The sequence below is a fragment of the Theropithecus gelada genome, chromosome 5 (genome assembly GCF_003255815.1).
Source record: "Theropithecus gelada isolate Dixy chromosome 5, Tgel_1.0, whole genome shotgun sequence".
In the NCBI taxonomy this organism is placed as follows: Eukaryota; Metazoa; Chordata; class Mammalia; order Primates; family Cercopithecidae; genus Theropithecus; species Theropithecus gelada.
Window position 1 is genome coordinate 37,826,365 of NC_037672.1, and position 22,527 is coordinate 37,848,891.

General features: G+C 41.0%; 1 protein-coding gene across 7 annotated transcripts in view; it reads left to right on the forward strand.

The window, feature by feature from the left end:
• FAM114A1 (family with sequence similarity 114 member A1) overlaps positions 1–22,527 on the forward strand; it is a 79,147-nt gene that overhangs the window by 16,718 nt on the left and 39,902 nt on the right. For 4 of the 7 annotated variants that reach the window (XM_025385862.1, XM_025385856.1, XM_025385858.1 and 1 more), the window contains 3 exons: positions 7,002–7,089; positions 21,094–21,207; positions 21,327–21,433. In XM_025385862.1, coding sequence (XP_025241647.1) covers positions 21,398–21,433 — 36 coding nt within the window. In that variant the 5' untranslated portion in view covers positions 7,002–7,089; positions 21,094–21,207; positions 21,327–21,397. The remainder of the gene's footprint in view (positions 1–7,001; positions 7,090–21,093; positions 21,208–21,326; positions 21,434–22,527) is intronic. The other 3 variants (XM_025385861.1, XM_025385859.1, XM_025385860.1) reach the window with 3 other exon arrangements.

The following is a 22,527-nucleotide window of genomic DNA, read 5'->3' on the forward strand; positions in this document are numbered from 1 at the left end:
CCATTTACACCGGGCAAAATCCTTTGTAACACCCTATTCATATAAAACTAGAAGGAGCAGAAAATATACTTATTTACAAATCTTGCATACTTTTTAAAATTTTTATTTACATTTATTTATTTATTTGAGATAGGATCTCCCTCTGTCGCCCAGGCTGGAGTGCAGGGGCGTGATCTCAGCTCACTGCAACCTCTGCCTCCCAGATTCAAGCGATTCTCCTGCCTCAGCCTCCAGAGTGGCTGGGACTACTGGCATCTGCCACCATGCCAAGCTAATTTTTGTATTTTAAGTAGAGATGGGGTTTCACTGTGTTAACCAGGCTGGTCTTGAACTCCTGACCTCAGATGATCTACCCACCACGGCCTCCCAAGGTGCTGGGATTACAGACATGAGCCACAAAGCCTGGCCCCGCCCTTTTTTTAAAAAAAAAAATAGAGTCTCTCTCTCTCTCTCTGTTGCCCAGGCTGGCGTGAAGTAGCAAGATCATAGCTCACTGCAGTCTTGAACTCTTGCATTCAAGTGATCCTCTTCCCTCAACCTACCAAGTAGATAGGACTACATATGCACACCATCACGCCTGGTAAATTTTTAAATTTTCCTGTAGAGACCAGGTCTTGCCATGTTGCCCAGGCTGGTCTTGAACTCCTGGCCTCAAGTGACCCTCCTGCCTTAGCCTCCCAAAGTGCTGAGATTATAGGAGTGAGCCACCGAAGCCAGTTCCTTGAATACCTTTATTTTACCATCTAGAACCCCTTTCAGATATTGAGAATGCTAGAAATAGTCCACCATGTTTACCAATTAAAACCCATTTTTGCAATTCAGTGTGATAATTGGCAAAGCATCAGATGTTACTAGAGATACAGATAATAGAATCTCTATAAATAGCTGCCTCAAAGTATGGCTTTCCTGATTAGAATGCTGGCTAACCACCCTGGACTCTGCATATTTTATTGGCATGCTGACAGCACTTGGATTGTAGGTTAATCTAAGAAGCACCCATAATGTCACAATATGCATGTAGAAGCATTCTAATGTAAATAACTGAAACCATAATACTAAAAGATGGTAAAAAAGAAAAAAGTGAGAGTCAGAAGATAGGCCATCAGAATAGAACACGCTAAGGCAGATGGAAAAGTGGGTGAGGTTTGGATGCTACGGAGAGGTCAAGTGAGTAATAAAAAGACTAAAATGAGTCCACGGCTTTGACAACAGGAAGCCACTTGACCTTGATGAGGATGATTTCCTGAAGTAGCGACACAGGAGTCTTGCTGTGGAGGGAGGAGGGACAAGGGAGGTGAATACAGAAGATAAGCACCTTTTTTTTTTTTTTTTTTGAGACAGAGTCTCACTCTGCCTCCCAGGCTGGAGTGCAATGGCACAATCTCGGCACACTACAACCTCCACCTCCCGGGTTCCAGTGATTCTCCTGCGTCATCCTCCCGAGTAGCTGGGATTACAGCATGCACCACCACACCCGGCTAATTTTTGTATTTTTAGTAGAGATGGGGTTTCACCTTGTTGGCCAGGCTGGTCTTGAACTCCCAACCTCAGGTGATCCACCCACCTTGGACTACCAAAGTGCTGGGATTACAGGCGTGAGCCACAGTGCCTGGCCACTATAAGCACCTTTTTTTAAGAGATAAAGAAGAAAGATGTGGAGCAGACACCAGATAAGTTTGAAAGAAACATTTTGTTCATGTTGTGATTTTCATTTGTTGACTTCAAGATAGAGAAATCGTGTGCATGATTAAATGTAACCTATATAGAAAGCATGTATAGAAATGTAGCCTGGGCCAGGCGCAGTGGCTCACACCTGTAATCCCAGCACTTTGGGGGGCCAAGACAGGCAGATCACCTGAGGTTGGGAGTTCCAGACCAGCCTCGCCAACAAGGTGAAACCCAGTCTCCACTAAAAATACAAAAAGTAACCGTGCATGGTGGTGAGCACCTGTAATCCCAGCTACTTAGGAGGCTGAGGCAGGAGAATCGCTTGAGCCCAGGAGGCGGGGGCTGCAGTGAACCAAGATCACGCTACTGCACTCCAGCCTGGGAGACAAAGCAAGACTCCATCTCAAAAAAAAAAAAAAGAAATGTAGCCTGTACAGAGAAGCCGCTTGTATAGAAAAAGGCTGAAAAACCAGAAAAGCCAGGAGAGAGTAAAACCAACCTACCCAGGCCAGGAGACATTTAGGTGGAGGTGCTATGGTACCTAAGAGGAAGGTGCATTTCCATAATAATGAAAGGGAGGAGGTAATTATGAATCGCAGGGTAGTGTACTTAGATTTGTGTTTAGATGGGGTTTTGGTGTAGGCCAGTGTATATTTTGTGCATAAGAACTACTCAAACGTTTAATTGGGTTTAAACAATTAGTGTTCCATCTATGAAGATGACAAACTCAAAAACCCAATCCTTAGGCTTCACGTGAATCTCACAAATCTCACTGTTTAGAAGTCTAGCAAAATCGAACAGTCACTTTTAAGATACTTTTGGTTAATGTTTGGTTTGGTCCTTTTTACCAACTTAAAAGCGTTTAAATATTTTAAACTGCATTTATAATATATTCTACTTCCTTTGTGAGTACCTGAGTTATCTACTTATACAAAACCTTGCTAAGTACTTAATAATTGTTATAAAGCTACTAAAATACATTTCTAGAGTTACTTAAAGACCTCTTAATAATGTGCAGAAACTTGGCATGATTACAGCTTAAAATCAGAAGTCTAATAATTCAATTATTCATTTTTGATTGATTTTCAAAAACTGTCACTTTAATAGGTCAGATTCCTTCAATATTAGTAGTACAGAAAAGACCAAATATGCACAAAAATATGAATAGCATATCTTCAATGCTTTCAACTTTTCTATATTTAATTTTTAAATCTTCCCAAAGTTGAATGATGCATACTTACCAAGGAAGAAAATTGGCTGGAAATAACTGAGGCCATTTTCAATCAGATATTTTGACAGAGTCTCAGGCTGCAGAGCAATTTTCATCCTCCCAGCTGTCATACTGACCCCCTTTTTAGAGTAGCTATGTCATGAGTTACAAAAATTAAAAAGCGTAGATCACCCTATGAGTTATAAACCCATACGTTTCATTGCCCACATCCCTGGATGCAAGTTATACACAGCACCTGATTCTCGATCTGCTCAAGGAAATAGAACAACCACGCTGCTCCTTCATCTCTAAGATAGGTACATAATGTTTTCCATCTAAATGTTAAAGGCCTTTGAATTTGATGGAGTTCTGGGATTTAATTTTTTTCTATCTAATACCTTTAAACTCGATAGCCTAAAATAAATCCTTTTCTATTTAATGATAAAGACATTTAAATGGGATACTAGGTATGAAAATGTCTTTCCTATTTAAAGAACATTGAACTTGGGCCAGGTGCAGTCACCTGTAATCCTAGCACTTCGGGAGGCCAAGAGAGAAGGATCACTTGAGGCCATGAGTTCAAGACCAGCCTGGGCAACGTAGTGAGATCCTGTCTCTACAAAAAATGATTTTTAAAAATTAGTTAAGTGTGGTGGTGCACACCTGTAATCTCAGTTACTTGGAGGCTGAGACAGGAAGATCACTTGAGCCCAGGAGCTGGAGGATGCAGTGAGCTGTTATCATACTACACACTCCAGCTTGGGCAACAGAGCGAGACTCTGTCTCCTAAAAAGAAAAAAGAACTGTGAACTTGATAGAATCCTACATTCTTTCTTAGGACCACACAAAGGTTTAGATGTTTAAATGATCTCCAGTTGAGTTTCGAATATCCCTCTTGATCAAGCCAAATCTAACTTGCTGTTATAAGAGTTATGGGGAGCAGGCAGGAAGTTGAGAGAGTTCTCATCTGATGATTTTCTTTCCTCTGTGTAGTAGGATGTGAAGTTGCCTATTGAAGGAGGTGGAAGTTATGGGGGGAGGGTGAGAAAAAAGTTTTAAAATCCCTCTATTGGTAATAAGCAATCTGAGCAGCTCCATGCTGCCTGTTGTAGCGTCTCCTAATTGTGTGACATTAAGTCCATTTGAAGTGGAGACCATATTCATGATGAGATATATTTATAATTCATGCTTAACATTTAGTCCATATGTTTTTATATTAAATATGTGTATTTAGTCATTCAAGTATTTGCCATTTGATAACAAATATTCTTATAGCTGATCAAGAAGTCACAGCTCAATGTCAAAGGACTTTATTAATAAAGCAATTGAAGTAGTCACTTATTATACAGCAAAAAGTTCTAGACTCATTTAACATTTATTTCCATTTGCTAGTCAATTACCAGCTGTCAGAGCATAATAAATATTATAAATTTGAGTCAGAAGCTGTCACCTCTAATTGTATTAACTCTTCCTAATCATAGGTAGTGATTTGTCCTGTGAAAGAGTGATATTAATCACTGACTTCCATCTGTCTTCATAATGGTGTAAAATTGCTACTGGATTCCATTGCTGAAGTGAAGTAAATCAATGTAGACACCAAAAATGAAAGGAGGCAGTGATGAGTCATGAATATTTCCATTCATGTTAACAAGCTTCTCATTGTTTCCAGACAGAGAGAAAAAAATGACAGCTAGCTTTCAAAGCTTTTTGCTTCTTAGTCTTAAAAGTGTAGTTTCTTCTTATCATTATTTCTATATGCCAGGCACTAAGAAGAGTACTTCTTATATGCCAGGCACTAAGCTCACAACATTATATGAATTATTTCTTTTAATCTTCACAACCACCAATGAAGTTATTGGTTCTTATACTTATGGCACTTATGCTACTGTTCTTTGCATTTTATAATGAGGAAATGAAGGCTTAAAATAACTTGAGTAATTTGTTGTCCAAAACAGCAGAGCCTGGAGTCAAACCCAAGCAATTTAACTTCCATAACTTAGTCTCAACCAGTACTCTACACTGATGGGTGATGTTTGAATCAGTTAGGAATGCTTCTGAGTTGAAGTAACTAAAATCCAACATATAGTAGTTCACAAAATAGTGATTTTTTTTTTGCTCTCACTTAATAGAAAGAATGGAGATAGACAGCTACTTATGTTGGTTTAGTAGCTCAGCGGAGCCAGGACCAGTGACTGTGACTCCTTGGCCTTTCCCTTGTGACAGAAAAAATGACTGCTTCAATTTCAAGCTTCACGTCCACATTCAGGGCAGGAAAAAAGAGAAGGGGAAAGAGTGGGCACTTGCTGTAACTATAATGTATCATGAAAGCAAAAACTATACCATTTATATATCTCATTAGTTGAAAACGGTTTCATATGGCCATCCTTATCTGCAAAGGTAGAAAACAGAAAGGGAGGCTGGGCATGGTGGCTCATGCCTATAATCCCAGCACTTTGGGAGGCCAAGGTGGGCAGATCATGAGGTCAAGAGATCGAGACCATCCTGGCCAACATGGTGAAACCTTGTCTCTACTAAAAATACAAAAAATCAGCCAGGCGTGGTGGTGCGCGACTGTAGTCCCAGCTACTGGGGAGGCTGATGTAGGGGAATCGGGAAATCACTTGAACCCAGGAGGTGGAAATTGCAGTGAGCTGAGATCGCGCCACTGCACTCCAGCCTGGTGACAGAGCAAGACTCCGTCTCAAAAAACCAAAACGAAACAAAACAAAAAAAACCAGCAAAGGAGTCGGGAGTTAGGGATGACTAATGGACCAGCTGTGAGTCAAAAGTTATGGAATCTACAAACGCTGTAGGAATTTTCCACTGCCTCCTTACTTTCTTTCTGCCCTTCCTCCCTCCCTCCCTCCCTCCTTCCCTCCCTCCCTCCCTCTCTCCCTCCTTTCCTTCCTTCCTTCTTTCCTTCCTTCTTTCCTTTTGAGTACAAAAGAGCTATGATTCTCCATATAGATAACTCATAGAATATTTATTCTTGCCTTGTTTTCTAGAGTGTGTTCCCAAATAGAAAGAGAAAGCTGTGGTTCCACTACCTGAGTCAGGACTCATTGGTTGCAAGTAACAGAAATATGCACACCTCACTGAGAAAGTGGATGCATTTCAGCCATTTATTTAACAAATATTTATTAAGCACTCATTATATTCCAAGCACTCTTCTAGGCTCTGGAAGTATATCAGTGAACAAACATTAAAAAAACAAAAAAAGAATGAATAAGAATATGAGAGAATCTCATAGAACCCAAAGATCAGAAAGCAGCAGGGCCTTCGGAGGGACAGAAACCAGGGACTAAGAAGCTGTCAGGAATCCAAACAGCAGCTCTAAGCCAATCTCCATTCTGCTCACTCTGCCTTCTCTTAATTCTTAGTCTGTGTGGTGGGTATAACATGGTCACCCACATAACCTGAGTTTTCAACTTCTGTTCATGCACACAGTTCACACTGAACCGCAGTCTCTCAGTTCCAATTCCAAAAACCTAGGCAAACGAATTGGAATCCACTGAGGTCAGGGACAGTCTTATCCCTGTGTTATAGGAGTCACTGTGAGTGAAGCGGGGCACCTTGAATCAAAGGTTTCTACCTTGCAAGCCTTCCTGTCACTGCTGCCCATCCGTCTCCAGGCATGTTGATGCTTTTTAGACACTTTGCCCGTCGTCCACACCAAAGCACCTGCTTGCTGCACCAGAGGTTTAAAAGTTAACTCTACCTTGAAGAGCACATTTTTTAAAGCCCTGTAAGAATTAACAGGGTCCAGGTCATTTTGAACTTTTTCAGATCACTCTTGTGCCCTCATGTGTATCTTTTTCCCATATAGCCTTTTCCTTGTCTTCTAGATAATATGAGAGAATCGAGGCTCAGTTAACATCAAACTCCCTTCTCACTTCAAACCAAGCCTTCAGAAGCCAAGATCAGCACTAATCAATTTGGTTCCAAAGTACACATTGCAGTGTGGGTCGGGATATTCTTTTATGACCCTTATAAACTATACGCCAATGAGATACGGTTGTTGGTGATTCTTTTCCAAACCTCCTCTTTGTTTCAAACCAATAGGTGTTTTTCCATTCAGGGATATACTGAATTGCTGACCTGCGGCTGATCTGTTTTTCTCCAGGCTGTGGATTCCCCTCCAAGTGGAGGAGGATGGGCAGGCTGGGGATCCTGGGGCAAATCTCTGCTGTCATCTGCATCTGCCACCGTAGGTAAGCATTGTATGTTGCATTGGAATAGACAAAGTCCCGAAGCCTAATAGGATAGGACGTTTTGATCGTACCATATACTAATAAAGTTTAACATTAGCCCATGAGCAAACCATGTTTAGTGCTTACTATTCTAAGTGCTTCATTTATTCCTCCAATACATTTATTCCTCAAAATAACCCTGTATGGAGGAACTGTCGTTTGCTGCACTTTACAGATAAGAAAGCTAATCAGAGAGAGACTAGAACCTTGACCAAAGTCAGGAATGTCTGGGTTGCAATTTAAAAACCAAGTAGTATGGCTTTTAGCCACTATATTATACAGTCTTTTAAAGTATAATATATTCTTAAAGCTTCGTGTTTATCATTCCACTTGAATTCTTGTAATGCACAACTCATCTACTCCCAAAAAAGATTTGAGATATCTTGATAAAAGGTATTTCATTAGCAGGATATTAAAATATAAGTAGAAAACAACGTGCTGGTAGGGAGGATATATATTTTATATATCCACGGCTAATAGAGTTTTTGTAATTGAGTATTGACCTCAACTCTGAGCTTCTTGGCTGCCAGTACATTATTTATTTCTCTTTGAAAACAAAATTTTAATTTAAATAAATCTATTTTTCTGGTTTAACATTTTTAAATACATTTCCTGTATTTGTTCTTATGCAAAGAGAAAATATGATGGACAGCATAGTGTCTTCCTGAGTGCAAATTTGTCAGGATATTCTTCATGTTACTATTTCTTATATTCTGTCTTCATGAAAACTGAAGGTATAACATCAATATGTGTAAGATAATTTAGCAAAGGCATTTCATCTTGAAGGTAGAAGGTAAGGAAAAGACAGGGGAAGCCACAGGTAACAGTTTTCACATCATGCACTTCAGGTATTCTAAGGTGCAGTCCATGGCCATGAGGATCTTGCGATGGGCCATGAATTGGTCCACTTCACTGTTACTCCTAAAACCAGGAAGGTCTTAAAGCCTTTTGCCCCACCTCAGTGGACCATAACCACAGTGTTAAGGGCCAGATATCTAACGTTATAGAGCTTAGGCTGCCTGAAAAGAATGGATAGATTGCATTCCTCTAATTCCATCTCTGTCAAATATCAGTTTGCTCAGGAAGGCTCTGGGAAGAAGTAGCAGTGGCCAAATAAATGTTGACCTCTCTGGTAAGAGCCTGGAGAGCAGATTTTCTCTATTGCTTATTGAAGGGGACGGATATGCCTTGAGTACCACATATGCAGATGACAAAATTAACTAAATTCAAGTAGAGGCACCTGTTTTGTTTTCTGAACAGGACAGTGTCTCTTCACAAGGGTGAGGACAAGCACCTGCAGGCATCCTCTGTCCTTGGAAAAACGTTTGAACTTTTAGTGGCTATCAAAAGGATCTTGCCGCTGGTGGCACTTAGTCAGAAGTGGCATGCTTTCTAAGCCAAAAGCTGAAAAGGGGGTTCTAAAAAATTGTTTTAATTGGAATAAGTCATGAAAAAGTAAACGATATGGTCACTAAAATTATACAGCTCTTCTCGTGGTTTATAACATAAAATAGTTATGTGTCCTGGATGTTTCCAGTTCTAACAGCATCCAACCCACTCTGGTTTATAATGAATTTGGTGCTTCGAGGGTTATAATAGATGGAGGATTTACTCTTTCATTAAACTTTTAAATATAAGTTCCTGCCACAGTAAATACAGAAATCATCTGCCCTGTGGTAGCAGTTACAGGTGCTCTTTGTGCACACTTAAAGGTGCAGCTCCCTGTAACTGCTCTAGCCCTCGTTGGTCAGACCATTTACTGTTGTTTCTCATTCAGTGTCTGCACCTCATTTGACTTTGGGCTTTGTTGGACCCTCCCAAGATTTCCTGGCCATGGACTGACAGCTCACCCATTGAATTTACTATCCAGCACCTTCTTCGGTGTCTTGCTGTAATCTGACCTTTGCACACATGCAGCTTTGGTTCCAGTGGGCTGTGCTCCAAGGCCTCTGGGTTTTGTTACCTGCGTCACATGTAACCAGTAGATAGTGCTGACTTTACTGCTTAAAAAGTGGAATGTGGCCAGGCCCGGTGGCTCACGCCTGTAATCCTACTTTGGGAGGCCCAGTTGAATGGATCACTTGAGGTCAGGAGTTCGAGACCAGCCTGGCCAACATGGTAAAAACCTGTCTCTACTAAAAATACAAAAGTTAGCTGGGCGTGGTGGTGGGCGCCTTGTAGTCCCAGCTGCATGGGAGGCTGAGGCAGGAGAATTGCTTGAACCCAGGAGGTGGAAGTTGCAGTGAGCAGAGATTGCACCCCTGCACTCCAGCCTGGGCAACAGAACGAGAGTCTGTCTCAAAAAAAAAAAAAAAAAAAAGAAGCGAGATGTGATTTTCTATGGCAGGTCCCTTTTGACTTGATCTGACGTCATTGTCTTAATCTGCGGCCTGTGCTATGTTTGGGGTTGCTCTTAAAGTTTCTCTGTATCTGAGCCACCATGCACATGATCAATACTGCATCTTGTTATCCTCATGACAATTTATAAATTCTAGTGGTTCTCATCTGACTCTGAGTAGTAATTGATCCAGAAGAGCCTAGAGAGGTAATTTCCTGTAGGCCATCATGATCATTGTGCCAGTCATATTTTTCATGGCACATGATCCCTGTGCCATGAGAAATCATATCCCGCTTTTTAAGTAGTAATGTCAACACCATCTACTGGTAATATTTGAACGAAGTAACAAAACCTAGAAACCTTGGCGCACAGTCCACTGGAACCAAAACTGCACATATGCAAAGATCAGATTATAGTAGGACACCTAAGAAGATGCTGGATAGTAAATTCAATGGGCGAGCTGTCAGTCCATGGATGGAAAAACTTGCCACTTTTCCTCTAGGGTGAGTAAACACGTGGTTTCTCTGAGAATGTATGACATTTGCACGTTCCTCATGCAATATCAGAATGAAGTTCAGTATACCCTCTTGTATTAGTTTCTGTTGCTGTGTAAGGAATTACCACAAAGTTAGAGGCTGAAAACAACATGCATTCGTTATTTTACAGTTTCTGTGGGCCAAGAGTTCAGGTAGGGACAGCTGCTCGGTGTCTCACGAGGCTGAAATCAGGATGGCAGCCAGCTGTATTCTCATCTAAGGCTCACGTTTGCCTGAGGCAGCATGGCCCTGGGGTTGACACTATACTTGTATATAATGGAAGTTGTGCCTTGCTTGCCTCTCTCAATCCCAAGAGAGTGGCTCAACCTAGACCACAGATCAGGAAGGCACCCATAACTGTAAAGTCTCTGGAGGATAGGGTGGTGCCGCTAGAAGGGGGCCCGGAGTTGAGGATGAGGCCAGTGGCTCTGCCAGCTGCTCAACTGGCACCTCTGCTTTGAAGATGCCATCTTTTAGGGTCATTCACGTTGTTGGCAGAATTCAGTTTTTGAAGTTGTAGGACTGAGGTCCCTGTTTCCTGCTGGTTATTGACCAGGGGTCACTTTCAGCTCTTAGGGGCTGCCCTCAGGTCCTCCTTCAAAGCCAGCAGGAAAACCTCTCTCACGCTTCAAATCGCCACCTTCAGGAAGGGCCCCTTTGTTTTAAAGACGTTCCTGATTAGTGCAGGCGCACTGAGGATGATCTCTCTTGTGAGTCACTGAAATTCAACTGATCAAGGACCTTAATTACATCTGAAAATTCTCCTCATCTTTGCCAGATAGAGTAACCTAATCACAGGAGTGAAATCCCATCCTGTTTACACTCCGGCTCACACTCCAAAGGGAAGGGATCACATAGAGTGTATACATCTGGGGACAAGACCCTTGGGGCCATCTCTCAATATGGTCATGCTTCACTTAACAATGGGAATGCCTTCTGAGAAATGGGTCGTTAGATGATTTAATCATTGTGCAAACCTCACAGAGTGTACACAAACCTACACAGCTAGGCTATGTGGTAGAGCCTATTGCTCCGAGGCTGCAAACACAGGACAGCTTATTACTGTACTGAATATTGTAACACAATAATTAATAAGTATTTGTGTATTTCACACATCTAAACATAGAAAAGGCACAGGAAAAATACAGTGTTATAATCTTATGAGACCACTGTCATAGATGTGGCCCATCGATGACCGAAAGTTTGTCATTTGGTGCATCCCGCCTACCTTAATTTTCTTCTCATCTCTGTTTGAGATCTTTATCAGTTATACCACCAATTCCAGAACCTTCGTATTTTTTATGGCTCTGGCTATGTGCTGGAATCTTGAAAAGCTAGCGAATCTTGGCATTTTTCTCTTGTTTGCATACGAAATGGCAAAGGGTACATGAGGAAGGTCATTAAAATTTTGAAATATTGATGCTCATTCTAAAAGTCCTTTTGGAGAAATTTTAGAGCTATCTTTAGAAAAGCAGGTACTAAAATTGTCTATCACCACTGATCATCACTACCCATCTCCCCCCCAAAATGAGTGCAATAGAAATATGACTGACAACCCTGCCTAAATTGCTCTGACTGCATATTTTGGAGATTTCTGATCAGGACATGCTATGACTTTATGTAGCAATAGTAGCTAAAACAAGAGCAATATATATTTCAAAACTGGATAAGTGTCTTTGTAGACCTGTACAGAACTGAAACATGTAGCCCAACAGGAGGCTGAAGTCATGGGTTCCCAGGCTGGAAACAAGCACTGGTGGTTGGGAGTTTGACTCCTGAAAGGTAACAGGGATCATAAGCAGCCCATACATGGTGCCAGGCTCAGAGCCTGAAACAGTTTGGGATGGAGTTCAAAGATCTCTGTGAACAGAGAATTTAAGGTTATGGGTGCCTTCCTGATCTGTGGTCTATGTTGAGCCACTATCTTGCGATGGAGAGAGGCAAGCGAGGCACAACTTCCTCTAGGTACAGGCATAATGTCAACCCCACGGCTTTACAGCATTTGCAGTTTATTATCATCAGGCAAGAAACTTATTGGAAAACAGATCACTCAGAGTAGTAGACAAGCTTTGAAGATTTATAAATTGCCTGTGGAAAGTAAAGAAATAACCACATGCTCAATTGCAATTGATTTCCACTCAGAAACCTTGTGTATATCCCCAGGGTAATTCCAGCTGCAGACAGCGGTGCAAAACATATAGTCCTTCACAAAACACAGAGCTGTTAATTGAGTACTAGAAATGGAAACCATTACTTCTTACAGCTGTTGAAAAGCTGCAGTTAGAATAGTTAGAACTGTTGAGAGTTGGTAGGAGAGTAATAGGAGAATAGAAACAATTGAAAAATGGTACTCTCTTGGAATGAGCACTGTACCATGAGTCATAAGACCTGGGACCCGGTCCTGGGTGCTACTAACTTGTGATCACAAGGCACTGTTACTAACTAGCTACACCATGCCCTTAACCTAAGACTCAGGTTCTTTGTATGGAAAAGTGTGCGTGGAAAAACTTGAGAAATTCTAAGGTCTCGTCCAACTTCCAGAGTATGATGATACCATATTCTGTGTCTGTGCATAGAAGGAGAAAGATATTTGTGCCCACTGTGCTAAGTGAAAAAATACAAAAAATTAATTGAAATTATTTGTACTCTTTATTTTTATATTTTATCTTTTGCCTCATTTCTTTGACTCTGAGGTTAAGGGAAATGAGAAAAAGTGACCTTCCCAATGCATATACAAAGTCAAACGTTTTTCAGCATATAATTATTTTTGGAGGGGCCTTAACTCTTGTATTAGGCTCAACTACAGCTACACTGTTATCACATTCTTAGAAGATTTGGTCACCTGTCACCCATGCCTTTGGACAAGTTCGTAAAATGAAATAAGTATGGTTATCATTTCCAGGCAGAAATAAGAGTGGAAAACATTTTAGAAAAGAGGGTTTTTTTTGAGGCTGAGGCGGGTGAATCACTTGAGGTCAAGAGTTCGAGACCAGCCTGGCCAACGTGGCAAAACCCCGTCTCTACTAAAAAAATACAAAAATTAGCTGGGTGTGGTGACATGCCCCTGTAGTACCAGCTACTTGGAGGCTGCAACAGAAGAATCACTTGAGCCTGGGAGACGGAGGTTGCAATGAGCCAATATTACACCTCTGCACTCCAGCCTGGGCAACAGAGCAAGACTCTGTCTCAAAAAAAAAAAAAGAAAAAAAAGAAAAGAGGGTTTTGATAGTAGTTCCAAATCCCACAGCATCTTATAGACCTGACTTGTTCCTAAAATGTATTACTAGGCTAAGAGTAATAGACCATTAGTCAAAATGAAAGTCAACAATGCTAAAACATATGTAAGTATACAAAAGGAAGAGCTCTATAGTAGGATGAGTCATTTATTTCTAGATACCACCAAAGGCTTAAATGTTTATTTGAAATTCTAGTTTTGACAGTTTTATGAGTTTAAGCATCTTATGCAAGAGTACCTGAGGTTGGGGGTTGGTGTGTACGGAATGTACCTGATCTGTATATTTACTTTTGTTCCCCTTCCTCATCCTCTCCCAAGGTACATAGTTTTTTCCTTCTGCACATTTTAATGAAACTCTTCTACCAGCCCTGTCAGAAATGACAGTGTTTATTACAGAGAATGGCAAACTTGTCAAAATGGTACTAGAATGAGAAATCGTCACTGTATAAATCACTGTCAATAGGGCATGAATTCACTTTTGAAGGTGACATTGCTGATGATATGAAATTTCTCAAGGATAATTGAGACAAAGAGAATAGGATTAATGCTTAGAGTTTGTCCACCATCCTTTAGATTCTATGAATAAAACACAGGGGTTAATGAGTTTCTGTTGGACTTCTGGGCAAATATCATCAGTTCAGTAACACTTCTTTTCTATTTTGAGCCTAAAGGGAAGTAAGCATCTGATTACAAAGTGGACATCAACCATCATATGGAAAGGAAAGACTATTACAAAGGAAGGTTGATTGGCTCCCTTTTTGCTGCACTATAGTTCACTTTGGTTGAGCATGGTAGTATCAACTTGTGCTTTTCTGAACAATTACTCTTCACAACTTTTTATAATATCTTGAATTCATTGATAGAAGAGTCTGAAACACAGTCAGTGTGTATATATATATATAGAGAGAGAGACAGTGTGTATATATATATATATATATATATAGACAGATACAGATATATCTACCTCCTTTCAGCGGGATACTATGCAGTCATTAAAAAGACCAAGGTAGATCACTGTTCTAGGTTGGATGCCCAGCAGAGGGATGAGGCAGAAATTGTGTGCTGGAGTTTTACTGTGAAGTGCTTTCTGGAACAAGCTTTGCAAGACAGCAAAGGATTGGGAAGCAAAACTGAGCCAAGGGAGAAGTTGAACTGCAATGTCATTACAGCAGAGGTCTTAGCCTATCCCATAGGGAGCTTGGGGTTTGGGATGAGTCTTAGGAGATGTCTTCCTTTAATCCGCCGGGCTGGGCCTTTATATCAACAGCTCCCTCATTGACCAGTCACTGTAGTATAGTCTTGGTGGAACCAACTCCCTTTGGTCAAAGGCAATTCAAAGGGAGGCATTTACTTAGTTGAGCACTGTCAACAGACAACACTCCCAGAATCAAGGAGAATGAGTACTGTGATTCCAGACAGCACACAGCACCCAGCACTATCTCTATGTGCTGAGACTTCAACTGTGAACTGCCAAATGGAAAAGCCAGGTCCAGAAGACTTATATGTAGGTAAATATGCTTTTACATTCTTGAAAAGAATCACAAGAAATGATTAGAATTGTTATCTTTAGAAAGAAGGGGTTGAGGGGAGAGAAAGGGCTACCTTAAGTCTTTCAAAAGCTCCAAGCATTGCTTCTTTTAGAAGTCACTCCTGTATCAGAGCAAATGCATTAGAATGTACCCACATTTCTCATTAAATTTACTACACACACACACACACACACACACACACACATATATATATCAACTAGGTAGGAGTTGAATTTATTTGAATGATAATTGACCAACTGATCCAATATTACATTTTGAATACATTTAAGTAAATATTAATTACTATCTAATTTGTAATTTTATTTTTTTCTTTTAAAGCCAACAGCTTTTGCAGGCCTTAATTATTTCCACAGGCCCTTATAAGCTCATACACTCTATTGCTTATTAGTTACTGGAATCTAAGCAGAAAGAGGCTGGTCCACCTTCTGTTACCTATGTTTCTATACTCTTTGGACTTGCTAATATTATGAACATTTTTATTTTTTAAATCTGCACATGAAAACATGCTCAACACCACTAATCATTAGGGAAATGCTAATCAGAACTACGATGAGATACTACCTCACACCCATTAGAATGACGTTTTGAAAATTTTTTTACCACTAATATTTCAGTATAGGAATGACTATTATTTTTTAAAAAAAACAGAAAATAAGTGTTTGTCAGGATGTGGAGAAATTGGAACCCTTGGGTGCTCTTGCTGGGGTTATAAAATGGTACAGCTGCTGTGGAAGACAGTATGACGGTTCCTCAAAAAATGAAAAACAGAATTACCGTATGATCCACCAATTCCACTTCTGATTATATTTCCAAAAGAATTAAAGGCAGGGTCCCAAGGAGGTATTTGTACACCCATGATCATAGCAGCGTTATTCACAATAGCTAAAGCACAGAAGCAACCCAAGTGTCTGTGGACAGATGAATGGAAAAGCCAAATGTGGTCTCTACATACAAGGGAATATTATTCAGATTTTAAAATGAAGGAACTTCTGACATATGTTACAACGTGGATGAACCTTGAGGACATTATGCTAAGTGAAATGAGCCAGTCACAAAAAGACAAGTACTGTGTGATTCCACTTCTGTGAGGCAGTTAGAAATAGTCAAAATCATAGAGATTTGAGAATGTTCTAACTAGTGGAATGTAGAATGATGGTTTCCAGGGGCTGGTAAAAGAGGGGTGTGGGGAGTTATTGTTTAATGGGTATAGAGTTTCAGTTTTATACAAGAGAGTGAGTTCTGGAGATGGATAGTGGTGATGGTTGCACAATATTGTGAATGTATTTGGTACCTCTGAACTATTCAGGTCGGAAAAGTTGAGATGGTAAAATGTATGTCATGTGCATTTTACCACAAAAAAAAAAATTGGAGTAAAATTCAACCAGATATATCAGAGATGTGATATTATGGGATTTTTAAAAGTTTCTTTTTAATATATTCATTTTTTGAAAAAGAAGAAAAAAAAGAAAGTTAAAAAAAGAAAAAGAAGGAAATATTGTATTAAAAAATAAAACAAGCTAAAAGGGAGGAACCTTCCTAATGAGTTAGCGTGTGCCCTTGTTGTGATCGTTTAGCATATGGGACCAATAGGAAGTACCCATTGAGCTACCCCATCATCCAAGGTTCTGCAGAGAACTGCTGCTGCTTCCCTGAGTTACCACTTGGTCAGAGAGAACTTCCCAGCATACTCTTTTTTTTTTTTTTTTTTTTTTTTTGAGCTAGAGTCGGAGTCTGGCTCTGTCACCCAGGCTGGAGTGCAATGGCGCAAACTCAGCTCACTGCACCTCTGCCTCCTGGGTTCAAGCGATTCTCCTGCCTCAGTCTCCCAAGTAGCTGGGATTACAGGCGCCCACCACCACACCCGGCTAATTTTTGTATTTTTAGTAGAGATGGAGTTTCACCATGGTGGCCAGGATGGCTCGAGCTCCTGATCTCAGGTGATCCGCCTGCCTCGGCCTCCCAAAGTGCTGGGATTACAGGCGCGAGCCACCTTGCCTGCCCAGCATATTCTTTTTGCAAATTATTTCATCTTGATTATTTCAGATAACCAGCAAATTATTTCATCTTTCCAGAAAGAGGAGAGACTTCCCTTCGATGGCTTTTTGATCTTGGTGGAATTCACAAGAAGAGGTCTTCATAAGATCACAGTGCTTTTGGGGAAGAAAAAAATCAAAGTGGATCTGTAAGATAGCCCTACACAGTGTCTTGAGAATGCAGCCTGCACAGCACAGGGCTGATCCTAAAAACACTAAGCTATGCCATCACTCGACACAGTTGACAGGGAGAGGGTTAGAGTCAGGTTTCACCACGGAGGTGACCTTCACCTTGTTCTTTGGTCATGGTAAGGTAAGTCAAGTGCATTTTAGAATAAAACAATGTTTTAAAAAGTAGGAAGCTCCAAACTAAGGATCTGATTTCCAAGGAGTTATAGAAATGGGATTAAAATGACATTTATTCAACTATAAATGGCAATAAAACTTTCTTGACGTAACATAGTGATTACACATGTGGGTTCTAGAGTCAGAAGGACTGAGTTGGAATCCCGCCTTTGTCACTGATTGGCTTTAGGACCTTGGGAAAGTGATTTCACCTCACCAGGTCTCAGTTTTCTCAGTTGTGAAATGAGTATACTGATATCCTAAGGGACCTCATAAGGTCGTTGAGAAGATTAAATGAGATAATGTACTGTACTAAAAGTATTTAATACGGTGTTAGGACATAGTAAGTGCTCAGTAAATGTTGGCCATAGCAGAGGTTTCACATGTTTCTTCTCAATAATCTCGCAAAACTCTGAGAGGTAATCCTCCTTTCAGAGAATGCATAGCAGCAGACATTCAGCGAGGTTAAGCAGCTCACCAGTATTACACAGCTAATAAATGACGGGAGCAGAAATCCTCCACAAGGCTCCTGACTCCTAAGTTTAAGGTGTTTTCCATTCTAGTAGAGGTAGTAAATTAAATACCAGCCAATCATTCGGCATTTATTTTAAAATGATACATTATCACAGCATTTGTACGACGCTCTCATCTTCTTTGCAGCACTCACCTTGTATTGCAGTGAGCCAAAGAGTAGAGGATATTCCATCTTTAGAATCATGGAATTTAGAGGGGTTTCAGATTTTGAGGATACTTGGGGTTTGGGATGACACGTGAAGAAATTAATCCGTGTATACTGTACCCTATGGTATTATTCATATTTATTGTTTTTCTCTTATTGGTAGGTCCCAGTCAGTACCTCTGGAGATGAATCACTCCCAATCAAAAGGCAACAGGGACTTCATATCACTGCTTTCTTGTTCTGGACACTAGATGTCACACTAAGTAAAGTTTTAGAGGTTACTCTCTAGAGTAAGGTGTGGCACAGTGTCTAAACCTCAGCTATGAAAAATTATAGCTCGTACATAAACATAAAGCTGAACTTTACATTTTTTTGTTTCTTTTTTTGGTAAAGCTGAACTTTATATTTCTAGTAGAATGCAGTAAAAAGGTACTTTCCCTAACAAAACATTCAGAAAAAGAATTGTTAATAAGAAAATGTAGTTGGAAGAGCCGCCTATTTTCATTGTTAAACAGATAGATCCCATTTATATGCACATAAAATCGTATTTCCTTCCAGAAACAAAGTGATTTTTCTAGAGGCAGCTCATGTATACATATCTGTAATCATTTATGTTCTGAGATGGGGAGAAGCCGTTCTTCCTGCAAAAAGAACCAGACATTATCCTAACCTGCAAGGGATGGAGAAGGTGAAAGAAGAGATACTGAATATGAGATTCATTATCTCCTGAAACGGTCTCAGGGAGGGATGTGTGATCATCTTTCTTGCATGGCTTAAGCAAAGAAGATGGAGAAGATGGTGCCTCCCAGCCTCCTTGACCTCATTTTTTTCCTTGATTTTGGCTTTCAGAAATCTAGATGAAAATCATAGGTTGAGATTTGGAGGCACATTATTTCCCTTTGGAAAATGCATATCATATATATTTTTAATGGCAGGGAAGTTGGACGCAGTACGTGAAAGAGTTAGATATTCTATCCTCTAACTTAAATGTGTTATTGAAACTTTAATAAGTTTCTACTAGATATATTTCTACTAGAAATATAAAGTTCAGCTTTACCAAAAAAAAAAGAAACAATGTTTGAAATTCATTGGAAGCTAGAGATAATTAATTCAAGCATTAGCAGTCACAGTACACTTTTATTTTTTCAAGTAACTCAGTAATTAATTTGAACTGTGTCTAATCTGCACATGAATAGAAACACATATTTCTATATGTAATTACAGTTGTAAATAATGTTTAACTTTCAGGGTTTTCTAGGTAGTGTATTTCCATTGGACATAATCCCTTCTATATTTGTCAAATATCAGTGCCTTGTTTATGCTAAGATCACTGGGATAAATAAGGTTACAACTGCTAAAATGCTACTCTTTAGGTTTGGGAGTCATCCATGTCTTCCCCTTTCTTATTCAGGAAATGGACAACTGGTTATTTTAACAGTGCCTTCTAAGACTAGGTGGTTCTAGTTAGCTCTTACATTCTGTTGGGACTTGGGAAGTTTTTCCTCATGTTACTGCCTTGTGTTTTAGCAACCGGAGGTTACCCAGGTCCCCAGAAAAATCTTTCATTTTCTCCACGAGTGCCCAGGATGATGGCAGCCTGTGCTGTTTCTCCTTCAAGAAGTCAGACAGGGCCGGGCGCGGTGGCTCAAGCCTGTAATCCCAGCACTTTGGGAGGCCGAGACGGGCGGATCACGAGGTCAGGAGATCGAGACCATCCTGGCTGACACGGTGAAACCCCGTCTCTACTAAAAAATACAAAAACTTAGCTGGGTGAGGTGGCGGGCGCCTGTAGTCCCAGCTACTCGGGAGGCTGAGGCAGGAGAATGGCGTAAACCCAGGAGGCGGAGCTTGCAGTGAGCTGAGATCCGGCCACTGCACTCCAGCCTGGGCGACAGAGCGAGACTCCGTCTCAAAAAAAAAAAAAAAAAAAAAAAAAAAAGAAGTCAGACAGCCGCTTCGGACCATCTGTAGGCTATTCATTCCTCCAGTGGTTTGACGATTCAGAAAAGCTATAACTCATCATGAAGGCCTCAAAGGGAGGAAAACCTCTCCAGAACAAAATGTAGACAAGACCATGTCCCTATCAGGTCGAAGGTTGGGGTTTTTCCATGTGGGTAGGAAGGTCAGCTCTGTATTTACCAAATAGTTATTGAATAACCGTTGTGCCAGGCTCTAGGGAATGTGGGTATTGTCCTTGCTCAGATGGAGTAAAACCTGTGCCCTTCACCTGCCTGACTGCTGTTAAAGCTGATCTATATCATTATTGTTTAAGACAACTGTCAGGGCATTATTGTTTAAGACAGCCGTCATGGCTGTTGGGTGGCCTTCCTGGTTTCTCCACTGACTTGCCTTTTGATTTTGGGATGTCGGCTCCAGAACCTTCACTCTCCATGCCTAAAGGAAGACCTAACGCTTTAAAGAAACACTCTGAGGCTCACTGATTCCCATGCAACCAATATTAATTGATCATCTGCCATGTGCTAAGCCTGCAAGGAATCAAAAAAATGAACGAAGAGTATCTTCCATAAGGAAGTTACAAAAGAGTAAAGAGGATGAGACAGGTACACTATACAAAGACAGTGTGTTGAGCTTAGAATTCCAGGTTGATGACTGGGTGGTGTGAGAAGCAAAAGCAAACAGTGAAGCATCTGGGAGCACTTTACCTACGTGTATCTCATTTGCACGTCACAATAACTCAATGAGGAAACTGAGTCACAGAGAGGCTAGGTAACTTCTCCAAGGTCATTCAACAAGGCAGGGGTGAAACTGAGCTCCTATTGGAACCCACATTTCAAGGAGCAGGGATTCTTCTGTCTTTCAATCAGGATGTACTTTTACAGACCAGGTGCGATGGCTCACGCCTGTAATCCCAGCACTTTGGGAGGCCGAGGTGGGTCGATCACCCGAAGTCAGGAGTTTAAGACAAGCCTGGCTAACATTTAGTGAAACCTGGTCTTCACTAAAGGCACAAAAATTAGCCGGGCGTGGTGGCGTGCATCTGTAATCCCAGCTACTCGGGAGGCTGAGGCGGGAGAACCACTTGAACCCAGGAGGCGGAGCTTGCAGTGAGCCGAGATTGCACCACTGCACTCCAGTCTGGGTGACAGAGCGAGCCTCTGTCTTAAAACAAACAAACAAACAAAACACTATGTATTTCTGCAACTTAAAACAGCTTTGTAAGATTAGGTGGCAGACTTGCAGACCGTGGATTTCTAATGTATCCATGAACCATATTTTTATTTCCAACAGGTCATGGATTGACGGCAGTCAAGGAAAAAGCAGGGGCCACTCTACGGATTCATGGTGTAAATTCTGGATCTTCTGAAGGGGCCCAACCAGACACTGAAAACGGAGTCCCTGCAAGTGAGTGATGCGTCTCCTCTGGGTGTTCGTGGACTTTATTACACCATGTGCATAATCAGAGGGTTTCCAAGTTCAGATCAGCAACATGAACTCTTAAAGGATTTCTTTCTTCTCTTTAGTAACAGATGCAGCCACAGATCAGGGCCCTGCAGAAAGCCCACCCACCTCCCCTTCATCGGCCTCTCGGGGCATGCTGTCTGCCATCACCAATGTGGTTCAAAACACAGTGAGTCGCTGGCTGCTTCCTCTCTTTCCCCTGTATTTCTCAGGGCCTTCTTTTGATATTTCCATTTACCAGTGACCTAGATACATCAGAGAAACGATGGCCTTGCTCAGAACTTTGGATTATGGTTTTTTTTTTTTATGTTTTCTGCTACAAAGCAGACGTAACCTTGGATTCAAAATAATAAGGGCAAAATGAAATATATTTTATGTTTAAAAGAAAAGAGCTGTTTGGAAGGAACATTTTTCAGTCTGATTTAACAGAGTCCTTTCCAGCTGCAGCAAGGACAGCCTCTGGTTGAGGGGAGAGAGAACTCTTTGTCAGAGCTGGGACAACTGTTTTTCCTAAATGCTCTGCTTATCTTATCCCTAAATTTGAAAAAGCATTAAACCGTTTAAATAAAAAGTACCAGTTACAAGACAGGAAAAACAGCCCAAATATGTTTCTGAAGTGTTTCCGGAGGCCAGCGTTCTTCCCCCATCCCTACCTCTTCATTCCCACCCTTCCTCTTCCGTACATCACCCTACGTGTACCCCCCCAGATCCCTGCCTACCTCTTAAAAGAAGCTCAATTTATTAGCAGCTAAACATTGGTGAATATTGAAAAAAGGGAGGCATCTCAACTGAGGTAAGGCAGCTAGCTGGTCCTCAGGGTCGGGGAGAAAGATTTTTTTCTTTCTTTCTTTTTTTTTTTTTTTTTTTTTTGAGATGGAGTCTCACCCTGTCACCCTGGCTGGAGTGCAGTGGTGCGTTCTCGGCTCACTGCAACCTCTGCATCCCTGGTTCAAGCGATTCTCCCACCTCAACTTCCCAAGTAGCTGGGATTACAGGTGCCCACCACCACACCCAGCTGATTTTGGTGTTTTTAGTAGAGACGGGGTTTCACCATGTTGGCCAGGCTTGTCTTGGACTCTAGACCTCAGGTGATCCTCCCGCCTTGGCCTCCCAAAGTGCTGGGATTACACATGTGAAGGTTTATTTCTTGCTATGTAAACTAACTAGTTTTTCTAAAAATATGGCTTGTGTCCCATTTATTCATTCATTCATTCATTAAAAGAAAAACAACAACAGAAACATGATTAGCCCTCACTATGTTCC